General features: G+C 30.4%; 2 protein-coding genes across 2 annotated transcripts; both read left to right on the plus strand.

Annotated features, from left to right (window-relative positions):
• The first annotated feature begins 3,556 nt into the window (after positions 1-3,556).
• Positions 3,557-7,565, plus strand: LOC120091587 (cytochrome P450 94A1-like). The gene is given in 4 exon segments (XM_039049682.1): positions 3,557-4,371; positions 6,481-6,611; positions 6,614-6,672; positions 6,674-7,565. Coding segments are annotated over 4 exon segments (1,620 nt in total). The 5' UTR covers positions 3,557-3,601; the 3' UTR covers positions 7,334-7,565.
• A 7,552-nt stretch (positions 7,566-15,117) lies between these two features.
• On the plus strand, positions 15,118-18,091 carry LOC120091230 (cytochrome P450 94A1-like). Its single transcript, XM_039049157.1, has 2 exons — positions 15,118-15,869; positions 17,069-18,091. The coding sequence occupies exons 1-2, from the start codon at positions 15,193-15,195 to the stop codon at positions 17,922-17,924; spliced, it is 1,533 nt and encodes a 510-aa protein (XP_038905085.1). The 5' UTR covers positions 15,118-15,192; the 3' UTR covers positions 17,925-18,091.
• Positions 18,092-25,648: the final 7,557 nt, after the last annotated feature.

A 25,648-nucleotide genomic window follows, 5' to 3' on the forward strand; every position in this document is an offset into this window, starting at 1 on the left:
TATATAAATCGCATGACATAACTGCATTCCATCTTCCTAGTTGTTTAGACATTGTGCATAAACATACAAAAAACACAGATATAGTAAATAAGGTCCATTATGAACTAATTTGTAAACTCGCTTGTAATCTTCTCCCTCTCTTCACATTTCCTTCTTTCCATTGGAAAATATATAGGTGCATCCTTATTGTTCCTATCTTTGTACATCCCACCAAATTATGTAATCATAATTTTGGCAGTGGCAATTTCTTCTTTATTCTTTTTAAATATTTTTTATATATGTGTGATGAGAGTTAATGAATACATAAAGATTTGTGTATCTTTGGATGCATCAGATATACCTCTTTCAATTCAATCCCTTTCACATTTCCCTTGTCAGACGTCGACCCACCACACCACCTGTGTACTCCTCTTCACATCAGTTTAAAAATAAAAATACTACTAAAAAAACTAAAGGATGATGGACATCTTGACCGTACAAGATTCAGACCTTCACAATTTTGTTTTGTTTTTTTCCCCTCTCCAAAACAAGTATTTGAGGAAAAGAAAGAGAAACTAGAGGAGAAGAAGATGTAAGCACGAACGGTGACAGTGATGGTGGCCGGCAAGGAAAAAGAGAAAAGGTGGGAGAGAGGAGAAGAATATTTTTTATTAAATTTTTAAAACAATAAATTAGGTGCATGTCTAGCTACACTCATTTTTTTGAAGTGCTCAAATGTCCAATCAAAAGTTGTCATGTGATAAGTTTTTATTTTTTGAAAATTGTAATCGAAGGGGGTGCTGAAGATGAATGTAATTCTAGATTACGCTCCAGTGCTACTCATTTTTTTTATATGGCGTATGTCATCACCTCCATTAATAATTATAGATTTCGACCAAATTTGACTACTTTAAAAATTTCAAGGACCTGGATTGTTCTCATTGAAATAATTATGGAATAATCTTGGACAAATCTAGCTCGAGGGTTAAAAGTGTAATTTATGAGTTATTATTTTAAGTACATAGAGTTATTTAATTAAGATTAATTAGTTTTAATGTACTACAATCAATATAATTAATAATTTAGATATATTATAGAAATTTATTACATACATATCGAAATCATTTTAACAAATAAAAAATTTGAAAAGAATATCATGTGTACTGAAATTATTAAATATTAACTAACTTTTTTTATTAGTGACTTAAAATTAGTTACATTAATTTGCATAAAATTTATGTAAAAAAAAAATCAATCTATATTCTAAATATTGTAGGTTGGTTAATAATTGCAACTCTAAAACATTATATTAATGGAACCCCCTTTTCATTATAATAATATGGAGGATGTTGATTTGACCATATATGACCTTTTAATCAAGGATATAATTTTTTCTTGAATTTATATGATTCAAATTTTTTTTAACCTTTTCCCATAAGTTTTAGGTTTCTTGCCAACAAATATCTTGTGCCGTAACAAATTAAAATTGTGCAACTGTGTGTTTATTTAAACAATACGTAGGATGGAGAGATTAATCTTAGGTTATGAGATTGATAATACATGTTTATGTCAATTGAGTTGTATTGATATTTGTCATAACACTATGCATGTGCATGAGTTGGTTTGAGAGATTTTTTTGGACCAATCCGAAATTTGTATAAGTCAGATTGGCTACCCAAATGACCCAATAAAGTCATTAACCCAATACAACAAACCCTTAAAATTCCGATTGGGTTGTCAAGTCGTCCTATTTTTCCTATCAAACTTGAAAGCAGAACATTGAAGTAAGAATCCTTCGAAGAAGAACGGCTGAATGTTGAAGTTGGCGAATGGAGAGCGAAAACAAAATGGCTAATATGTTGAAGCTAATGAATGGGAGTTGGAGAAGACGAATTGAAAGAGGGAGAGACGAACATAATCAAAATATATAATATAATTCGAATGGGTTGGGTTAACCTGAATTTTTCAAAAATGTAATTCAAGATACAATCCAATTCAATAAAAAATGAAAAACTTAACTCAACCCAACTCTTATAATTTGGATCGGATAGTTCAAATTATTTGAATTGTCGAGTGATTTGAACACCTACAATGTAGTAGAGCCATATATAAAGAAAATAATGTTAGAAAAAAAATTTATTCAGATATATTAGAACTAATTAGAAAATAATTTGATTTTTGTTGTCTAAATAGAATAATTAAAAATCAACGTAGTAATAGTAAATTATGTTAAAAGACAATTGAAAATTTATTTATCTCAAATTTATGGGCATCATCAAGACTACACCAACATTCTATCAGTTTCATGAAACAAATATCTTCAAAATAATGCTTTCACTTTTAGTCTCTATTTAATACTACCAAAATACTTTAAACCCTACCAAAATTAGAAGGAAAAAAAAAATACAATGGGATTTTCCATAAATAAGTAGAGAAAGAGGGAGATGAGAAGATAGAAAATTGATTGAATAAATAAAAATCGCTAGTACAATTGATTTTAGATCATGTTATATATCTTTAGTTTGTTATTCGCATATAAAGAGATAATCTATACATATATTAGATCTAGTTTTGCAATCTTGATTAAGTCAAGTTCACGATTAAAAACTGATTTAATAATTAAGTCAATTTATAAGATTTAATGGTATAATAAATTGTGATTTTTTTCTCCACTTTAATTTTTAATAAATATAGTTAATTATTAATAATCAATTAATTTAATTTATATATGTTTATTGAAATTAGATTAGTTCATTAATTATGACACCATAACAAAAGACTTTGGAAGTACATTCTTCATCGTTGTTTTTCAATATATATATATATTCTTATGAAAATATATGTTAGCATTTCTATGCATTTGCAGATGCAATATTGTAAATGAATTTGAGAATTTAGAAGATCATAACAACTTTTAATTGAGATGAGCATGATTTAACGTATAATTCATATTACCTTTTTTTTTTCGAGCTCAGAAGTTTAAATTTTATTCTTATATTTTCTATATAAATACAAATAATGTAAAAATCTAAAACTTATTTTGAGATGAAAAAAAGATGAATTAATTTTATTCTTTTATTTGTTGTATAAATACAAACCATATTAAGATTTGAAATTTATTTTTAGAGAAAAAAGAAAGACATTAGAAGGGCTCGAACACATGACCTCCTGAAAGCTTTAAGTTCATGCAGAAAGTAGATTTAATTTTATATCATCTAACATATTATTAATGGAAAAAAACTTACTGCACCAACACCCATAGCATAAATTTTTTACAAATGATTTTTTTTAAAAAAAAATTTTATGAGTAAAATAAAGGGGAAGTATGGAGCTATGTGCCTAATTATTTTCCTTCAAGTTGTTCATGTTGTATTAACCTATTTTCGAATTCGTTATATCACTAATACCCTCTTCTCTTATGGACTTGAAATATAAAGAACATCAAAATAAGTGGAAATGAATATTAAATACGCTAGGATTTGAATATGGGATATCTTGAAGCAAATTTAATTTTATACTACTGACAAGTTAATAATGAAGGCAAATTTAACCCAAAAATTTAAGTTTAACAGTGAAGGTAAATTTAATTTTTATCACTGACGAGTTTCACAAACCTTTATATATGAATGTTGAATGGCCTATTCATCAAAATACACAATTAATTAAATTAACTCCAAAACCCAAAATAAACTCTGTTTCTTCACTGTTCCCTCCGATGGATATCTCTATTCCGGCGACTTTGTTCCTCACTTTCCTCATCTCTCTTTTCCTTTTCCTTTACTTCTTTATTTCAACTAAGAAATCTCGAAGCCATGAAGGTTTTAGAAACTACCCCATCGTCGGAGCCTTACCCCTGTTTTTACTGAACCGCCATCGTTTCCTTGTCTGGACGACGGAGGTCCTCCGCAACTGCAAGACGAACACGGCAGTGATCCGACGGCCAGGGGTCGTCTGCGGCGTCATGACGGCAAACCCACTTGTGGTGGAGCACATTCTGAAGACCCAATTTGAGAATTATCCAAAAGGGGAACGTCTCGTTTCGATTTTGGAGGATTTTATGGGGAGTGGGATTTTCAATTCCGACGGCCAAATTTGGAGATTTCAAAGGAAAATAGCGAGTTATGAGTTCAATACCAAGTCGCTGAGGAATTTCGTTATGGAGAATGTTAAAGTTGAGATACAGAGGAAGCTGATTCCTGTTTTGGAGAAGGCGGCTTCCTCGTCGGAAACAGAGTGTGTTTTGGATTTGCAGGATGTTTGGGAGCGATTTACGTTTGATAATATTTGTAAATTGTCTTTCAATTTTGATTCCGGTTGTCTCGGCGGCGATGATAACGCCGGCGCCGACTTTATGCGCGCTTTTGAGAACGCCGCCACCCTTACATCCGGCAGGTTATCTTCTTTTCTCTTTCACCTTTTCTTTTTCTTCTCATTCAAAGTTATGTTAAATCAACGAATTATTGAAAGTGTTAAATCCGTAATTCACCCAAAAATATAAATTAGTGGAGAATGGCGAATTTAATTATATAAAGCAAGGTATAATGTAGGAAGATTTCAAAAGAATTTAACTAAGAATTTTAGTATTTTCTTTTAAATAAATTATAAAATCATAGGATAAAGTTTTAAGGTATATATGAATTTAAGAAATTCAATACCAAAAACGTAATTGTTATCAAATGGGAGCTTTAGTATTTGATTTGTAAAAATTATGTTTATTTTTCTTAACATGGTTTTCACTTTTGAAACTAAACAGTAAGGTTCGTTTCTTATAATGATTTGTATCTTTATTAAGTATTATGTTTGGGCAAAATTATTTTTTCTAGTTTTCAAAATTTGGCTTGGTTTTTTAAACCATTAGTGAAAAATAGGAAGAAATTTAGAGATAGAAGTAATGTTCATAGGATTAATTTTTAAAAGAAAAACTGAAAACTAAATAGTTACGAAACAAAAACTTGGTTTGGAGGTTGAAAAGATTCCTACAAATTACATGAAAAATAAATATATGGAAACCATGTTTATAAGTTTAATTCTCAAAAACCAAATAGTTATGAAACAAAATCTTAAAAATTAATTTAAAAATAAAAAAATCAATAAATCAATATTTTTTTTTTTTTTTAAAAAAACCTAATTTCTGATGTTGGAATTTGACTATAAATTTAAATAATTTTTTTTTAGAAAGATAAAAATCATGATAAATTATAAGAAAATAAGCATAATATCAAAAATCCAAATGATGATCAATATTGTATAATTAATTAATCATTTTAGGTGATTTACTTGCTAGATACCAAAGTGAATAATAACTACTTCTAAAAGTGGAAAGGGATGGCTTCTTTTACAGACTATGGTTATTATTTACGTCTTATTTGAAAAAATGTATATATATATATGTTTTGTTGAAATTTATGTTTGTCTCATCTATAATTTCTTATTAACTATTTCATCTTTTTAAAGAAACGTTTGAAACTCAGTCCAATTTAAATAATAATAATAATAATAATAAAAAAAAAATCTATCAACTCGTTGATAATCATAATATTTTTTATTTTTCTATTTGAACATTTATAAACCTTACAAAGAGTATTATTTCCACCTGCAAATTATTATTTTTATTAATTTTTGTCTTCGTATTCACTTTTTTTTCCAACGTTTTAAAAAATCCAAGTACGTTTTGAAAGCAATAATAATAATAATAAGATTTTAAAACTCATTTTTTATATTTTGAATTTGATTAAAAATTCAAATATTACTTTTAAAAAAGTTTAACATGAAAACTATAGTAATTAAGGACTTTGGGAGAAAACAAACATAAATTTCAAAAACCAAAATGCAAAATGAAATCATTATGAAATTATGAGACACATTTTTTTTACTTTTCAAAAGTTTGGATTGGTTTATGAAAATATTTGTAAAAAGTATAAACAAATTAAACGAACAAAACTTAGGCTACATTTATATTCTAAAAATGTAATCCATCCATGACAATATGAAAAGTGGACCCCATTTGATTAAGTTTGTTGTAATTTACTTGTGCTTTGTAATCGTAATGAAATGTGGGGCCTACATCCAATTGCGTAATCAAGCAACATAATCTGATTGCGGAGCTAGCTGTTGTTACTATTACGGTAGGAGAATTATGAATTTGTCACATTTATTGTTACCTTAATAGATATTGTTACCGATTAACCTAAAACAGTAATAATAACGGTAAGAAGACAATAATACCAGATAATACAAAGTAAATAGCCTCAATCGCAATCATATTGCATTTGCAAAATGCATAAGTAAACGTGATAAAAAAAATAAAAACAATCCAAATACGTTTGCGATTGAGGCCCATATATAATTGATCCATTAATGAAATCTCATTACGATTACCAATTTTAATTATAGATTGTTAAACATGGTCTTAGAGATGTAAGTAGTGTTTATAAACATAAGCATGATTCTTTTTTTTTTTTTTTTTTTTTTTTTTGTTCTTTTTCTCTCTTTATTGAATAGATTCAGGTATACTATTCCTAGTTGGTACAAAGTCAAGAGATTTTTCAACTTGGGATCCGAAAGAAGCCTAAAAAATACCATATCAATGGTTCACAAATTTGCAGATGAAATCATATGCTCAAGAATTAAAGAGAAAACAACCAAGATAAGGATGAAGATTTATTGTCACGATTCATGGCAAACAAAGAACAAATATTCCCCAAAATTCCTTCGAGACATAATCATAAGTTTCATTCTTGCCGGTCGAGACACCACTTCTTCAGCTCTAACATGGTTCTTTTGGATCTTATCCACTCGACCAGATATTGAACAAAAAATCCTTACAGAGCTCGAAACAATCCGATCAAGAACACATAAGAAAATTGGGGATATGTATAGTTTTGACGAACTCCAAGATATGCACTATCTTCAAGCAGCATTGTCTGAGACTCTTCGACTATACCCGCCGGTGCCGATTGACTCAAAAGATTGTCAACGTGACGATATCTTACCGGATGGGACATTTATCGGGAAGAATTGGTTTATAATGTACCATGCATATGCAATGGGAAGAATGGAGAGTATATGGGGGAAGAATTGCGAGGAATTTTTGCCAGAAAGGTGGCTGAAAAATGGGGTTTGTAGAATTGAGAGTCCATTTCGTTTTCCTATATTTCATGCAGGGCCAAGGATGTGTCTTGGGAAAGATATGGCTTATATTCAGATCAAGTCCATAGTTGCCGCTGTGATTGAGAAATTTGCAGTGAAAATGGTGGAAAACAAGACTCCAAAACATTTGTTATCATTGACATTGAGGATGGAGAATGGGTTGCAAGTGATGGTAAAAAAGAGGCCAATATATTATGTAATTTAGATATATGTAGATTTGAAAATATATGTGCCTCTTAATAATAATTAAGCATAATATTGAAATAGTTATAAAATAGAAAGAAAAGAGAATAACATAAGAACATAGGAGAAAAGTGGAGAGAAAAAAGTAGATAATATATATGTATTATTTTCAATTAAGACGCGAAACTTATAGAAATTAATAAGAGGTTAATGAATGAATTTATAACTTACGGAGGTTATTGGATATCTGTATAATTAAAAATATTTATAACAAAAATACCTGTTTTAAAAAAATTGTTTCTCACCCATCTAATTGGGTGAAAGTGTTGAATTATAATATGACCACCCCCTGTTTTTAAAGGGAGAAAAGACTTATCAACTTCTATGGCCACAACAACTTTTCCAATATTAAGGACATGTCTGGATTGAGAATATTTTTTTAAATAATATTTTTTAATAAATAATAACAAAAATAGGATTGGGGAAAAGTACTTTCAAATATAGGTATTTTGGGAAAGTATTGACAGATTTAGGATAGTGGAATCGTGTACCCGATACACGATTTTCATGTGCCATACTCGTGTACCGGGTACACGAGTACCATTTAATCCAATCAGCTGACTGGTTGACCGGTGCGAACTCATGTACCACAATTTGCTTATAAATTTTTTTTCCTTTTTTTTTAAAGTTAATTGTTAAACTTAACTTAATTCCTTCATTATTTCTTATAATTATTTTTTTAATTGTTAAACTTAATTATTAAACTTAATTCTTTCATTATTAAACTTAATTATATATTTAATGTACAATGAAAACATCTTGCACTCATATTAAAAAAAATACCATGATATTAAAGAATATTTACAATTAGTTCTTTTGAGATTTCCAATTTGAAAATGATACAATGTGGGATTTAAAAACGGCGCCCCCTAGCCCTTACTCCTCATGGGGGTTGTCTTCGTGTCCTTCTAAATTAGGTTAACCCTGTTGTCGCCGTCGTCTACGTTCACAAACGTTCAGATCTTTTGGTAGAATGCCTAAGAGCTCTTCACAAACATTCTTTCAGTCATACTGTAGTGAGTCTGTCAGTGGTTGCCCGTCCACTCTTAACCCAAATTGTACAGGAACATCCTGCAGCGTAATCATGCATTCTCCACAGGGCAAGTGCAATGTGTGGGTCTCTGGTCTCCAGTGCTCAACTAGAGCAGTAATCAGGTGTCAATCAAGCTGGATGAAACCAATTTGTGCAACCCAAAAAAACCCTCCTGAACATATGGAATAATGCGGTGATCAAATGGGATAGTATGTTATGTAGTCGCCTTCCTTCTCCAACAACTTAATATTATAGTGGAAGAACTATCCCATACTGTCTGTGAACGATGCGTGTTTTGTTGGTACAATTGTACAGAATTAGAAGGATCAGACTCCATTACCTAAAAAGTTCAAATTATACTATATAATAGAATCGATAACATAAAAGATACATAAAAAGTTCATAAGAAAATAAAATTACATAAAATAAGTTTATTAAATAAATTCATTATAAATACATAAAGAATACAAATACATATAAACTAAATCATACACAAAACTATACAACATAAACTATATATAAACTATATAATACACTATACATAAACTATATATTAAATCATACATAAACTATACATAAACTAAGTTTAAAATAAACTCAGCCAAAAAACATGTAAAAACATACATATAAATATAGATCAGCCCAATTAGAGAAATAAATATACCAAGCAATAATCGGCAGCAAAAAAATTATGAAAATCGAGCAACACGACCGCTACAATGGAGGATTCGATGAGGATCAAATGGAGGACTGAAAATCGAGGAAAATCGAAATTTTGGAAGATTTCGGTGAAATAGAGGCCTTGGTGAGAAAAATGAACAAGATTTTGGTTGGTAGAAGGGAGGAATCGATAGTCTCGGTGAGGGAAAACGATTATGAGCGGCGATGAGGAAGAAGAATCGGCGTTTCGGGGAGGAAGAAGAAGGGTTCGGGCGGAGTTTTCAAGGCATAGAAGTCGTGTACCCGATACACTACTTAGGGTAATTGTGTACCCAGTACACGATTCTTTTATTCAAACCTACATGACTGTCATGCTAGACTGGGCTTGCCAGGTGGCCATGTACTCGTGTACCCAATATATGATTTAGGCCTTATCGTGTACTCGATACACGATTTAGGTGTAATCGTGTACTCGATACACGATTTAAACACCTATTTTTTGGAATACTTTCCCCTCAACCCTATTTTTGTCATTATTTATTAAAAAAAATTGTTTTAAAAAAAATTCCTGGATTGACTCGAGAAAAAGTATTTTTCAAAAAACTCATTTTTATTTAAACATTTTTTTTAATAAAAAGTGATTAAAATACCATTGAAAATTAACTATTTTGAGTGGTTGCCAAACTCATCAATTTCTTTTGAAATGACTTATTTTTTAAATTAAACACTTGAAAATGTATTTCAAATACACTTTAAATCTAAGACTTTGTGTGATTATGATACTTCTATCTTCCTCAATTAGAAGGTTTCATCTAGCCTCTCCTTTCATATTGCTAGCTTCATTGTAATTACTCCCTTTGTATACTCATGAGTGAAGTTTATATGAAGTATCCACACTTCAAAAGAAGAAAGGGGTGAAAAGTTTCAATCTAGTTTTTTTTTTTCACTTAGAGAAGTTTTTTTAAAAGAAAAAGAAAAAAAGAAAAACTTTTCTTCTTGAATTTTGAAACTTAATTAACAAATCTACTCCTATCAACAAGTTAGCTCACATACAACACTTTGTATGGATTACTTTTTCATCTGGAAATTCATTAGATTTAAACCAGAGTAATACTTGAATGCAATCTGTCTCTACAACTCTGATTATTCACATAGATTTTTAGGTAAAATACATTTTTTGTCTTAAAAATTTAGAGTTATGTCTATCCGATCCTTGAGATTTCAAAATCTATATTTGAGTCCTTGAGGTTTAAAAAATAGTGCTGAGTTAGTTGACTAATGAAAGAAATTATACGGTATGTTAATTAATGGTAGCAAATTTTAACTGAGGTGGAGAATTTTATTAATTATTTATAAAGTTTTAAGAATAAATGGATTTTCTATTATCTTTTGCTCTCTCTTCCCTCTTCTACATCCATCCTCCTCTTTTTTCTCATATCATCTCTTCTACTTCAGCATCTGTGCTTCATCAATCCCTCATCAACATCTACTAGTTTCATCTTTCTCACCATAAGTACTAAAACTATATGATTTTCCTTCCAATTAGGATTTACAACTCCACAATTTCAAAGATGGGAAATTCATTATAAACTAGAGTAATATTTGAATCTACTTTCTCTCTACAACTCCCTCCAATCACATGAAATTTATTATTAAAATATATTTTAAAATAAATAAAAAAATTGTAACGTAACAAATTATGATTGAACTATTAAATAGATTACATAAAAATAGATGCAGCTCACTAACTATTTTTCTTAAAACTAATATCTTAAATGATTGACTATTCAACTAATTTCATTCACATGTGTAGCCAAAAGAAATAAAACTTGACTCAAAAAAGAAAAAATCTATAGCTTAAACCATCATTTCGAAACCCTAATATCTATGTCATTTTCAATTTTGTCGGTAATATTTTATGTTCCTTAATAATCATTTTGACTTTTGTGTTTTGGTTTTTGAAAACTTATAAACAACGACAGCACTTTTATTGTATTTTTTTTTAAGATTTATTATTTACTCTTTAGGAGTTTTTTTTTTTAAGTTTTGAAAAACTAAAAATAATAGTTTTAGGTCTCGTTTGGTAACTATTTCATTTTTTATTTTTGAAAATTAAACTTATTTTATCTTAGTTTTTAACTATTTTTTACATCTTTCTTAAGTATGTTTTGCATCTTTCTTAAGTAAAACTCCAAACATAAAAACATCTTTTTAAAAACATCTTTTTTTAGTTTTTGAAGCTTAGCTTGACTTTTAAAAATATTAGTAAAAAATAGATAACAAACTTGTTTATTTAGGGCTTAAAAACTTGTTTTATCTTTAAAATTTGGTTAAAGCTTTATTTATTTTGTAAGATGAAAACCTCATAGTAAAAAAGTTAAAAAAAAACAAACATAATTTTCAAAAATTACAAACCATATATACAAATGATTATCCAACAGTTCCGTCAATTTTTTTTTTTTATAATTTTTTAATATAGATTTATTAAATGTTCTTATTATAATTTAACTATTCGATTCGATAATTAAGAGCATAACCATTCATTAAATATTTTTTCTTTTCTTAAAAAATTACTCCCACTCGAGTGTTGTTGTAACCACTGTGTGTCATACCTTGCCCCAAGTTACTCAACCAAACCTAGGACGTGACATAACAACAATAAATTCCAATTAAACTATGAAATCTATTATCAAACCCTAAAAATATTTTCAAAACAAGTGACTAGTAAATACTTTCTTAAAGGAAATTTTTAACAATTCCGATAGAGTTTTCCCTGAAAATTAGATAAACCACACCTGAAATGAAAACTCTTTAAACACTCTCAAGTAAATTGATTTCCAACTCCAACATCATAAACAATTCAACAGTCAAACATCACAATAATTCAGAAATTCCCAACCTTTCATAACCAAGGGTGATTTATAGAAACATACATAAAAACATTTATAACCCATCACTAAAGAAAAAGTGATACCATGTTTTAAAATATGCTAGCCACATTAATTACAAAATAATGCTTCTAGGTAGTTAGTTCATACAAAATGATTTATAACCTATTAAGTCGAGTGGTAGATGTCACTTTGATAGGCTTGTTGGAAACTCAACTGTTATCTGGTGAAAAAATTTAGGAGAAAAGAGTGAGTTAGAAGCCTAGTGAGTAGTAAGTTATTAAAAAAGTTAACTTTCAACAATGCTTTTCTAATATAAAAATATATATTATATACATGATAAAGTTTCACCACAATACTATGAATTGAAAAGTAAACGCTAAATATTTGATAAAAGCAATGGTTTGTAATAATAATGACTCTAAACACACTAGACCATAAAACAACACATTCATCACTAAAAATGTACCCAAAACTCTATCATAATGGTGTAAAGCAACTTTAGTATGCACAACAGAACAATTTTTGTCATACCATATATTAAGACGTCTCTAGATACATAGCAAAGCAAGTTTCTGTCATACTACGTACTAAGTAGTCCTTAGGTACATAGCAAAGCAGTTCTCTATCATACGTGCATGCAGAGCAACCTTCAAAGGGCAACACCTTGACACACGGCCCAAAACCTATGTGTGTGTCAAAGTGGGTCTCAAAGACCTATCTCTCTCTGCTATACCACGGAAAAAAATTCATGTAGCATATGGGTGATCACTATGGGTCCAAGGGTCTAGTGGTTTAAAAACCGCTTCCATCGTAAAACTCTCAATTATCAAATCATTCTGCAACAAATCGTACTCTTCCTAGAATAACAAGATCTTGCTTTCTTTCATAGCTTTTAAAACATTCTAAAGTCTTGCTCTTTTTGGGACATAATATAAAAGATCTCAAATCTTCTTAATAAAAATAATTTCAATAATAATGTTACATTTATAAATTCTTTAACAAACCATAAAACATTTTTCTCCAATAATCAAGAATATAACAAGGACATTTCTAAAAAAATTCCAACTAAAACCTTAAAAGTTTTAAAACTTCATCCTTTGAAATTTCAGGGTACTGAATCACAATCTAAATTTAGATAACATAAATTATTTTATTTATAATTCAAAATTTTATTTTATTTTAATAGTAAAAGTATTTTGTAAAATAACCACTCACAACACTATTGGTGGAAGGAATTTGGGTAATAAGCCTTTCCGATCTTTACTTGACTTGAAATAGTTTTGTTGCAACATTAGTAATTCTTAAATATCCACACCATAGCAAAACTTCACTAGTATTATTTACTTTAGTTTTGTTCTAAAACTTATATATATATATATATATATAGCTAATTAGTTATTTTTAAGTACTTAAGGGAGAAATTGGGTATTACACGGTGATATTGATATGTGCTAACCGTATGATTAAATTTATGTGACAAACGTTGTCATCGATATTTTCACATTTCTATGGGTTCGTTATGTCATAAGGATAAATAAACATTTTCATTATATTATAAAAATATTCATGAAATATAAACAATAAGCAACAAAATGTTACTAATTTGAAGATATAACATAAAAAGGAAACATTTTAACTTATTTAAAAAACATAAAATATTTGTTTATTAATTTTTATATATTATTTTTATTATTTATANTATTATTTTTATTATTTATAATTTTTTTAGAAAAAAATATGGACATCGACATTTTGTTGATATTTTAATTAATAAAATGCCAAAATTTAGACTTCGATATTTTCATTGACATCGACATTTTAAATCTTGTTAAGTCATAAAAGGTATGATTAATAAATCTTTTCTATCATCATATAAAATTTACTAATAATAAGAATTTACTTGAACAAATATAGCATAAAAATAATCATAAAGGAAATTATTCATATCTTTAGATTCTTAATCAAGAATATATGTTTTAACAAATAAATGATTTTTGTGTGTATATGAATGTATTTTGTAGTCAATCTCAACATTAAACGAATCATAGGTTGATTAATTAATTTACATTGACATGGAGTTCTTTAATAGCTATAAAAGTATGGCCAATATAATAATGAAAATTTATTGGAAATATTGCCAATAATATTGGTGGAAATTTATACACGCGTGAAAAATTGTGAAATGTATTTAAAAAATTAATAATCGAGATCTACGATAATTGAAAGACTCTAAAAAAAAAAAACAAATATGAATAAAAAACAAATGTTGTGATTGTAAAATTTTAAAGTGAAATTATATGCATATTTAATAAACAATTTTTATATATGGCAAAATTCTAATTGCTTCCGAATGTAAAAAAAAAAAATTAAAATGCAAGATGCAAAATTCAAATTTTAAAATTAGAATGGTATATAAATATGCATATTCCAAAATTCAATATAATATAAAAATAAAAGGTTAAAATTCAAAATTCAAAATTCAAATAATACATGAATATATGCACAATTAGGAGAAAACAAAAAAAACTAAAATCAAAATAATACATAAATATATGCACTATTAAGAAATTAAAAAAAAAAAAACAAATTATCGTTAGTAGGATCCTAACCTTGGCACACTCGAGCACCAACAAAGCAAATAACCAACTGAATGTTTGTATATTAAAACAAAAAGGAGTTTCTTAAATCTCAACTCCTTTTTAGAAAGATTTCTTAAAATTTAAAAATAAGAAAGGAAAATAGTTATTAAACAAATGTATTTCTTAAAAAATGAGAAATAAAATATAAAGAAGAGAAAATGAAAATGTTATCAAATGAGTATTAATTAGTTTAAAATTTGTATTAACTAGTTTAAAATTTTAATTTTTTTTGTACAAAGATGTAAAGGTTAAGAATTAAAGGGATCGAGCTTCTAATTTTTAAACAAAAATATCATATCAATTACGATTGAATTTATCTCCCTTTCAAATTTTAAATTTTAATTGATGAATTTTGAAAGTTAGTATAAATTTATATTTTTCTCATCATTATCACAACCACTTTAAACAATATGAGTATGGACCTCAACTTTTCATTTTTGGAGCATAATATCATCCTCATAGAGTTTGATTAGTTCTATTTTCCAAATACTTCCATTATTACTTTTTTTTTTTGGCTTTTTGTCTTTCCCATTATATATTTTCAAATAATTCAGTCAAAAAAATCATATCCATCCTTTCTTCTTCCCCACCGCCTCCAATGGATATCTCTGTCCTTACACCAACTCCCTTTATTTTCCTTTCTTTAATCTCTCTTTCCCTTTACCTTCTCTTCTTCATTTCACCATACAGAAAATCCAAACCCCACCAAGGTTTCAAACAGTTCCCCCTCGTCGGAACCTTGCCGCTCTTCTTACTGAACCGCCACCGTTTTCTTGACTGGTCTACAGAGGTTCTGAAAAACTGCCGGACGAACACGGCGGTGTTCAAGCGGCCAGGGAAAGTCCACGGCGTAATAACGGCGAACCCACTTGTGGTTGAGCATATATTGAAGACCCAATTTGAGAATTACCCAAAAGGGGAACGATTCATTTCGCTTTTGGAGGATTTCTTGGGCAGAGGAATTTTCAACTCCGACGGTGAAATTTGGAAAGTACAGAGGAAAACGGCGAGTTATGAATTCAATACGAAATCGTTGAGGAATTTTGTTATGGAGAATGTTAGAGTTGAGATTCAGAGTAGGTTGTTGCCTACTTTTGGAAAAGCGTCTGAAACGGAACGGATTTTGGATCTACAGGACGTTTTGGAACGGTTTGCGTTTGATAATGTTTGTAAATTGGCTTTTAATTATGACCCTGCTTGTCTCGGCGGCGATGGTACTGCCGCCACCGAGTTCATGCGTGCTTTTGAGGACGCCGCCACTCTCAGCTCCGGCAGGTATTTCTACTCTTCATTTCTTGAGCTTTTAAGTAATTCTTGCTTGTGTCCTCTGTTTTAGATTTGATAGAGTTGGATTAGGAATTTTCAATATATGTATTTATTTGTTAAATTATTATTTTTTAGGAACAATAATATAAAATAAGTTGAGAATTTGTGTATTTGGCAATAACTTGTGCTTTTGCAAATAGGACATTGGGAACTTAACTTGTGTGGCTTTTCACTTGATAGGCAATAATTAAGTACAACTTATGAGCCTAATTTTTTTCTTTTGATTTAGGTAAGGATTAGATGTAACTTCTTTAAAGACAATGATTAAATACATTCTATGCTATGACGCACATATATTTCATATGAGTCAAAAAATCTTATTAGAAAAATAAATAAATAACGGACCAAACCCTAGACTAAAATCATCTAATAAGTTCCCACAAAGTCCACCAAAATATAAACGATATCTTCAACGATAAGTTCTTTTCCCTCTAATCTTCTTGTCACTTTTTCCTATTGCATTTTATTAACTATTATACTTCAACATCTTAGATTTTTTTTTTTTTTTAAATTATATTTCAGTGTTTGTATTCTATTTTGTGCTATTGTTATTAACTTGTATATTAAATTTATCTATATGTAATGTATGAGTATCTTCGTTTTTTAGAAATATATATATTAAAAAAATAACACATCCTTAGACATATCCGTATCTTAGTTTTTTTAGAAATGGACGGTATCCAATCCTATCCATGTAGTCATATCTGTGTCTGGACTTCATAGACTCTTGTACCTCTTTTTATAGTAGGAATTTTTCTTTTAAAAAAACTATTTTTAGAAAAAAAAAAAAAAAAACTATCACATCGTGTATTTTTATTGGTTGAAGTTTAGGCTGTACCCAAGGTTTTTTTCCTCTTCGAAATATCCTTGTTATATTCAATACTTATAATCAAGTATATAGTGTTAATGACTATTTCACTATGATAGGCTACAAGTATTTCATCAAAATAGTGGATTAGGTTAAAAAATATTTATTAATTCCTTTGAAACAATTAAAAAAATGGAAATTTCTTTAATTTTTAAAAAATATAAATTAGGAAAAAGCAAAAAGGCATCACAGTTTTAGGCAGCAACTTACTATAGGAAACTCCACAATAATAGTCACAATTTTAATTTAATTAACCTTAATTTTTTCTTTGCAAAAACAGATTCATGTATGCTTTTCCAGGTTTGTACAAAGTGAAGAAATTTTTTAACATAGGATCAGAAAGAACCCTAAAGGAATCAATAGCCATAGTTCACAAATTTGCAGATGATATCATCTCCTCGAGAATAGAAGAAAAGAAGACAACTCAAATAGAAAAAGATCAAGATTTATTATTTCGATTCATGGGCGACGAAAACAATTCTCCCGAATTCCTTCGAGACATAATCATAAGTTTCATTCTTGCCGGGCGAGACACCACATCTACAGCTCTAACATGGTTCTTTTGGATCTTATCATCAAGACCCGATATCGAACAAAAAATCCTTGCAGAGCTCGAAACAATCCGATCAAGAACACATAAAGAAATCGGAGAAATGTATAGCTTCGACGAACTCCGAGATATGCACTATCTACAAGCAACATTATCTGAGACTCTCCGCCTATATCCACCGGTACCAGTCGATACAAAAGCTTGTCGGAACAACGACATCTTACCCGATGGGACGTTTATCGAGAAGAGTTGGTTCGTGACGTACCATACATATGCAATGGGGAGAATGGAGAGCATATGGGGGAAGGATTATGGAGAATTTTTGCCGGAGAGGTGGTTGGAGAATGGGGTTTGTAAGACAGAGAGTCCATTTCGGTTTCCGATATTTCACGCGGGACCAAGGATGTGTCTAGGGAAGGACATGGCTTATATTCAGATGAAGTCCATAGCTGCAGCTGTGATTGAAAAGTTTAAAGTGGAAATGGTGGAGAAGAAGAAGACTCCAAAGCATTTGTTGTCTTTGACATTGAGAATGGAGAATGGGTTACAAGTGATGGTTAAAAAGAGAGATAATGTGTCCATTTGAGGTCAAGAGTTCATGGAAGTGGCTTGAGGCCCAATTCATCATGACAAGATATTGCTTGCTTAGCCTTTGAATAAGAACTCTTTTTTTTTTTTTTTTCCATTCTCAGCACTATCACATGCCTATAAAGAATATAAGTAAATTTCTATGAAGTTTTAGTTTTAATTTAAGTTTTAGCCTCTTTCTTTCTTTTTTTCTTTTTTTAAATTTATGTTTGTTTTATCAAATTTTCTCACTGATTTTCACATTCGTTAAAGAAAACACTTGAATTCTTAGTTAAATTTTAAAAATAAAAATTACTTTTTTAAGTTTTAAAAAAGATAGCTTGATTTTTGAAAAAAAAAATGAAAAAATAGATAACAAAACATTGAAATTTATGAGTGGATGTACGTAGTGTTTATAATCTTAAATTTTAGAATTAAAAACTACAAACGGAATGGGTTATTAATCAATCTCAGCGTTTGGTTATTTATGATTTTTAGTTTTTGAAAAGTAAATCTATAAATATTCTTCCACCTCTAAATTTATTTGTTTTGTTATCTACTTTTGATCTATATTTTCAAGAGGCATATGCTAAATTTTGAAAACTAATTAAAAAGTATTTTTTTTTTTTTTAATCTGGCAAAGAGTTCAACTTTTTACCCGAGAAGAATAATAGATTTGATTTTTAAAAATAAAACACTACTTAAAAAGTTGTATTATTTGACGTTTTTTTGTAATCAAGTATCAGTGTTACTTGATGTTTTTAAAAATATCAAGTAATCTTGTGTCAAGAATGAGAGGAACTTTTTAACTGGCTAAAAGTGTCAGATGTAATTTACTTGATATGTTATAATTGTTAAGTATATGAGATATGTTGACTTATTTTAAGTGTCAAATATCTAAGTTCTTGACATTTATTATGAATCGAGATTTTCATAACTTGACAGTTTTTAGTTTCAAATGTAATTTCTTCTTGACATCTAAAAACTGACAACTTAATTAATACTTGATACGTTTGTATGTATTTATTTATTTTTTTAAAAAAAATTGTACTCTTAGAAATTACCTATATAATTGCTTCTATTTTGAAATCTAACAATGAAATTGATATACATAAGACAAACAATATTCATCAATTAAATAAATAATACACACATTTCCAATCTTGTCAACCATATAAACAAACAATATATATTCACAATTTTATGTCTACAACATTACTTGATGTGTTTATACCATGCGATAAATTAAATGTTGAAAATCGGGTTTTAACATACTGTTATATCTAGTTAAACCCAAGTATAAGCTTAACTAGAGTCCTGGTGAGTCCAGAGTTGATTTTAGGGATTGCTTTGTTGTGAATGCATTGACAACTAATGTTTTGATCTTGACGCAAATTGAACACTAAATAGGTGATGGATTTTTATGTTATTTTCATGCTAAGATTAATTTTAGTAATGAATGCGATGGGATTTACACTAAGTGAAACAGCGTATGCGATGAGTGTGAAATTCAAATGATAGATGGTAAAGGCGAGAAGAATATTCACTAATACTCCTTCATCGAATATATAACTCATGTGTTCAAGCAGTACACTCGATGTTATAATCTACACCTTTCAGTGTTTATGGCCACAATACCCTATTTCTAAGACGCATGCGATGGGTGCATATTGCAAAAGATATTTCTTTATTTCTAAAGAACCTCTCTTCTTGTTTAATGAGTTCTAAATCTCTAGTTTTTTCGAACCTAAATTTAATCTACTTAGAATAATCTCTCGAGTTATAGGTGTTTCAATAAGTATGCATAAAACAAGTAGAACGCATGGTTTAAATATTGCTTAATTCATGTTAGCTAAGTACTTCTCGACCCATAAATGGTTTAGTGACTCATAATGAGAATAGAAAAGACGGATGGTGAACAAACATAATATGTGTTCATATTGAGGAAAGAGGTCTTTCAACGTTTATACAATATAAATACACTGAGATAAGGAAAAAGAGATGGAGAAAAAAGCCATGGTTGCAATTTCTTGCTTTCTCCGACTTGTTCAGTGACTGCTTCATTGGGAGTGTTGAGAATGTGGTTCCTTTTCTGCCACCAGAAGTGATTTTTGAGTTTTCCCTCAAGATTTTCAAATGGTGGAAAGCGGAGTGGAAGTTTTGTAGAGTTTTCTTTTGATTATCTTCGTGTCTTTTGCATGGCGATTTAATGGCGTATTTATAGGCGTTCAAAGGTAGCTTTTCCTCTCTTACTAATGATCGTGCTGATAAGGTGCATTAAATTCCATACCCTGATGCACCACCTGCTGAGTGTCAGAAGTTCATTGGTTCTACAATGAAGCTTTCTTATCAACTATCATCTTGACCTTTGATTTGACTTCCACCGCCCACACGTCATGTCGTATCTCATCGCCTGAAACCACCGACCTGGCCAACTATCCAATCATATATTCGTATCAACAGATTTTCTGCACCAAACAAAGTATGAGTTTTAACCTTTTGTAGACAGATTAGGTTATGTGTGTGTGTGATTGCATGATGTAATTATTTTCATGAATTCCTTATCAAGTTATCGCATTTTCATAGCTTTTTCCTAATTATTTTAGATAAAAGAGGCAAAATAACTTGTATTTCTACAAGTTATCATTACTAACTAACACTTATATGAATAATTCCAAAACTACAATTCTATATTAATATTTTCAATGTTACAACACTAACAACCTCATGAATAAAACAAAAGTTACAAACTATCTCACCCAACAAGTAAAACACATTTGGACACAATATACTTAATAACAAAAAAACGAGTTATGATCCTTAATCATAAACCACAGAGCATATGTAATAATACGAAAGAGAGACTACACCCTCTTTCAAGTACTACAACACTCTTAGATAACTCCAAAATCAAAGCCTCATCAGATATTATTCTCAACTCCTTGAAATCTACAAACAAAAGAGAAGAGTATTAGAACCAATAACTTTAAATCTAAATAGTGCCTCTAAGAAACTCTTCTACCAATTAGAAAATTACCTATAGTGGCTCTTATTTTGAGGTCCAACAATGATATAATTTAATTGAAGAGGATAATCATTTATTAACCAAATAAAAAAAAATCACATATATGTGAACAATTGAAGCATCAATCAACCCAAATGAATAATTAAAAAAAGAATGAATTTCAACATTATTGTCAAACCCCATATGAACACATTTCCAAAAAACTACAATCAATCTCCTTCCCCTTGCATATGAACAATTCAAAAAGTTACACCTATCAATCTCATATGAACAAGTCCTAGTTATGCCATATCTCAAAAATGACGAAGTAATACCTATGTCCAACCTATATCTTCAAATATCAACACTCATACCACATATATCAACTTAACAACTATATAAAAAAAAAAACACTTTAATAAAAGTATTTGCATCTCATACAATTTAACATCAAAGGCATATAAAGTTGATGTTTTCTTATTTGATTATCACTATTACCAACTATTACATAAAGTAAACATAAAAATTTCCTATTTGATTATCAACTGTTACACAATACATTTGATGTTTTCTTATATCTTTCATATTAAGTGTAATCAGTCAGGACATCCTTGAAATTTTGGATTATGTGCTTTCATTCTTTTTTTTTTTTGGGTATGAAATTGTCACTTAGTTAATAAATTTAGAGATAATCAATTAATTACCCATTCCGAACTACAATTAGTTTCCTTAATAACTCAAATCAATATTGAAATATTAGAAACCAAAAAGTTAGAGACCACAAGAAATTGAACTCTATACATGTTTACAAGAAGAGTTTAACACCTATTGAGACATTTACTAAAGCTCTTCCTTGTGGTTATATGAAACTTTACTAAAACTCACAACGACCATATAGTAATATTAAAATTTTGTTAGATACAAGTAAACTTTCACTGGTATATCAAAAAAGGATAAGAACTTACTTTTAAGAAGCTTTGGTGTGTTAGGGAGTGTTTTCACTAGCTGAATAAGAGAGAGTTAAACATTAATATAAAAGTATTTTACTTAAAACTATATCTAAGCTAAGTAAATAATAATAAGGTAACAAAACTCATAAACATAAACTCATCGGAAAACAAACTTATATATCCTAACAACAAAACTTATCAAAATGAAGAGAAAATTAGTAATTGTAACCAAATAGAAAAGACAATAGTAACCAAATAACTAAGAGAAAATAATATAGTAATTGAATTCAGTTGGCAAGGTACATCAACATAAATAACTCACATAAGAACTCAACCTCAAATGCCTCAATTTATGGAACATAAAAGCTTCATGGTCATGAGAAGGAAGGTTCGTTGAAAACATCTAAAACCCAGAAGAGAGAAAAAAGAAAAACAATGAAGACACACATTATATAAATATTAAAGTTAGAAAAGAGAGAACCAACATGATACATTGAACCATATCCATGTCCTAAATACAAAATTCTAAGTACAAAATCACATTAAATTAGGGTTCATATAACTTAATTTGAAAAGAAAAAAAGAAAAAACAAACCTACCAAATCAAGGTTAGCAATCAGGCAATTTTTTGAATGATAACCCATAACCTCACCATCTCTTACTCAACCACCTCAAAATATTGACCTACCAAATTGTTCGTACTTCGTGATATGCGTTAGGAGTATATTATAAATAAAGATGGAAGACAAAATTAAGGTGAATGAAGATGAATGGTGAATTACTTCTCTAAGTGAGAAGATTTGGTGATGCATTGGTGAGATGCGTTACACTTTCTACAATTTGTACAAGCTTTTCATGAGTTAGATCCAAGTATAAATCTAATTTAGGTTCCTGGTAAATTCAGGATCGAACACAGGGATTTATGCTAGACTAAAACAGACCTTGCGTTGCAGTAGATGTAGAAGAGTTCTAAATAAATGTTGGAGGAGTTTATCTACACTAATTTTACTGCTTGCATACGAGACAAAAGAGTTCAAGTGAAACACAGGGTTTAATGAAAAAATGGTGCTAAGTGATAGGGGTATGCATTGATCTAAGTAAGATGAACACGTGTAAGAGTGTGGGTAAAGATGAAGATGAAAGATGCTTGTTTACAATCCAAATGTATGTAGATGCATTAGGTTTCTGTTTATCTGATTATTCAACATTTCTCGATGTGAATGCCACAGAAGTTCCTATTTCTAGGGTGCATGCTGATGACATGCAGAAATGCATGTCATCTTAGGCCTTTTACTTAGAATTATGAAGGTTGTTAGGTAGAATATGCGTCGATCATGATAGGAATTCACGAGAATATGAGTTTGCGTCGATCAACATGTTGAAACTCAACTAACCCGTTACTTTGCATTAATTATGCGTCCAATGTTCTATCTTTGTAGCTAATGCAGGAAATGAACACAAACGCGAAAACCGGACCACCGCATAGACGACCGCATGCGGAGAAGCTCTCCATCGCAAGGCAAACGCATCGATCAATGCATGGGTGTTGCGGTGATCAGTCACATGCGTCCATTGCATGGGGATTGCGCTCGTTAGGTGAGTACGATCATCCTGTAGAGTTACGGTATTAAGCGAATGCGGCCATTGAATGATTGTGGCTATGCGACAACACAAACTAATGGATCAATGCAAGGTAGGTGAAATGAACACATCAACGCATCTACCTCGAGAAAATCCAAAGCTGATATTAACATTTCACCTACCACGCCGTTAGTGGCAGAGGTTTAAAAAGGACGAACGCGCCGAACGTCGGACTCAGAGTAGTCCAATTAATGTTGTCGGCAACCCAAGCTTTATAAATAGAGGCCGAAGAGCTGAAATTCAATCATCCGGAGATTATCCCTCAATAGGGGATTTTTCCCGCGATCTAGACAAAATGCGTGAGAAGACGCCTGAGAGTTTTTCACCTCATTCATCCATTCCGAGTGACGACTGGAGCCTTCGACCGGAGTTAGATCTCGAGAGAGTCAGCTCCTCCGCGCATCCATGGCACCACCGACAGCCTTGACGCACATCCGCTGGGAGCAAATATTTGCTTCCAGCCGGTCATTTCTTTTTCTATATTGTATTGTATGAAATTTGGAATTAAGGGATTAATACAACTGTTTTCAATGCTTTTCTATATTCCTTCGACTTCATCTCCATCTTCTTGCTTAGCATCTTTACTTTCATTACAACACTTAGTGGGATTGTTTGGGTATTGCATACTTAGTCATGTGGATTAGGGATATGAAGCATGTAGCAATCCACCAAGAGGTGTGCGTTGTACGAGTATGTGAGTAATCTTATTTGCTTAGTGTGAAGCTACTGCAACGCCTGTCTATGGGCTAACGCATTGCTTGTCTATGAGTAAAGTCAGCAACAATCAACTGCTCGGGAGGGTAAGTGGTTGGACGCATTAAGTAAGGTATGCGTTATTCACTAGGGATAGTAACAACCGTAGGTTAGCGAAGTTTATGCGATTGTCTTGTATTATGTATGCTTTATTTGTCCATTAGGGATACTTGAGAGGGTAGTCTAAGGACAGGATCTAGGCTTGGGAAGGTCAGGTCAGAATCTAGGCTCGGGAGAGCCAGTTTAGAACTCATAAAACAAGAGATAGACGCTTAGGAATGAGCACTATTTGTTATTAACGCATCGCATGCATCCTAGAGATAGAATAAGATTGAATGCGGTCACCGCAGCATTGTGTGTATTTTGCATCATCGCATAGGAAAAGAGTAGAGACTTAGGAATAAGCTCTATGGACACTTTTGCATTCAACACACGCATCTTAGAATTAGGAGCACTGCATTTCCATTGGAAAATGACTTGCTATGTATGGTTGTAACATGATCGCATAGTCTGACGCTGACTAAGGTTCCCTTGCGGTCACTCTTAAGAGTTGCAATGAAAACATCTATGCATTTTATCCATTTTTCCATTCATTTATTTCATTTCAAGGTTTATCGCATCTCTATCTTTCATGCATATTCTCATTGCACTGTCTGTTAGATAGGAGTAAGAGTAGGATTAACGTAGCAATATCCCTTCCATTCTTTTATTTAAACCGCCGCATTCACATCACCACAAACATATAGTTACAAGTCCCTGTGTTCGACCTTGGATTACCCGAGAAACTTGCGTTCATGTTATACTTGGCGTGAACGCAAGAAAACTTGTGGCAGGACGCATGGTCATCGCATACATTCGTTAACACAATTTTCATTCCAACGCATGACCATCGACACATGACTGTTAACGCATATCTTAAGAACATGCATTGCATATCGCGTCCAAGGGAAGTTGGTTGTCGAGTAAAATTGACTTTCAGTTTCCCATCACCACATGCGTTGGTTACAGAAAGCAGTGAAACATAAGTATTTTTATCTACTGTATGTTTTGACTTAATGCGTTTTTAACTATCTTATTCTCTCGAATGGTTTTAGCTGAGAACTTGATCCAGATGATCAAAATGATTGAAGCTTTAGAAATTAATCATGCACAAGTCTCAAACACGTCTATCACACAATAGAATATAAGCAGAGGCAAAATTGATGGATAAAATGCACGATTTTATAAAGAACGAAACTATCTTTACAATGGTAACACTTAATCATATGAAATGAAATGAAAATAGAAGAGTCAAGTCGCAAAGTTCAATCTCTTGTCCTCTTTGGCTTGATCTAAATGTCTGTACAACCAACTTGGTGAAGAAATGAAGAAGAATCCTTTCTCAAGCTTGGTCTT

The sequence above is a fragment of the Benincasa hispida genome, chromosome 11, assembly GCF_009727055.1.
Source record: "Benincasa hispida cultivar B227 chromosome 11, ASM972705v1, whole genome shotgun sequence".
Classification (NCBI taxonomy): Eukaryota; Viridiplantae; Streptophyta; class Magnoliopsida; order Cucurbitales; family Cucurbitaceae; genus Benincasa; species Benincasa hispida.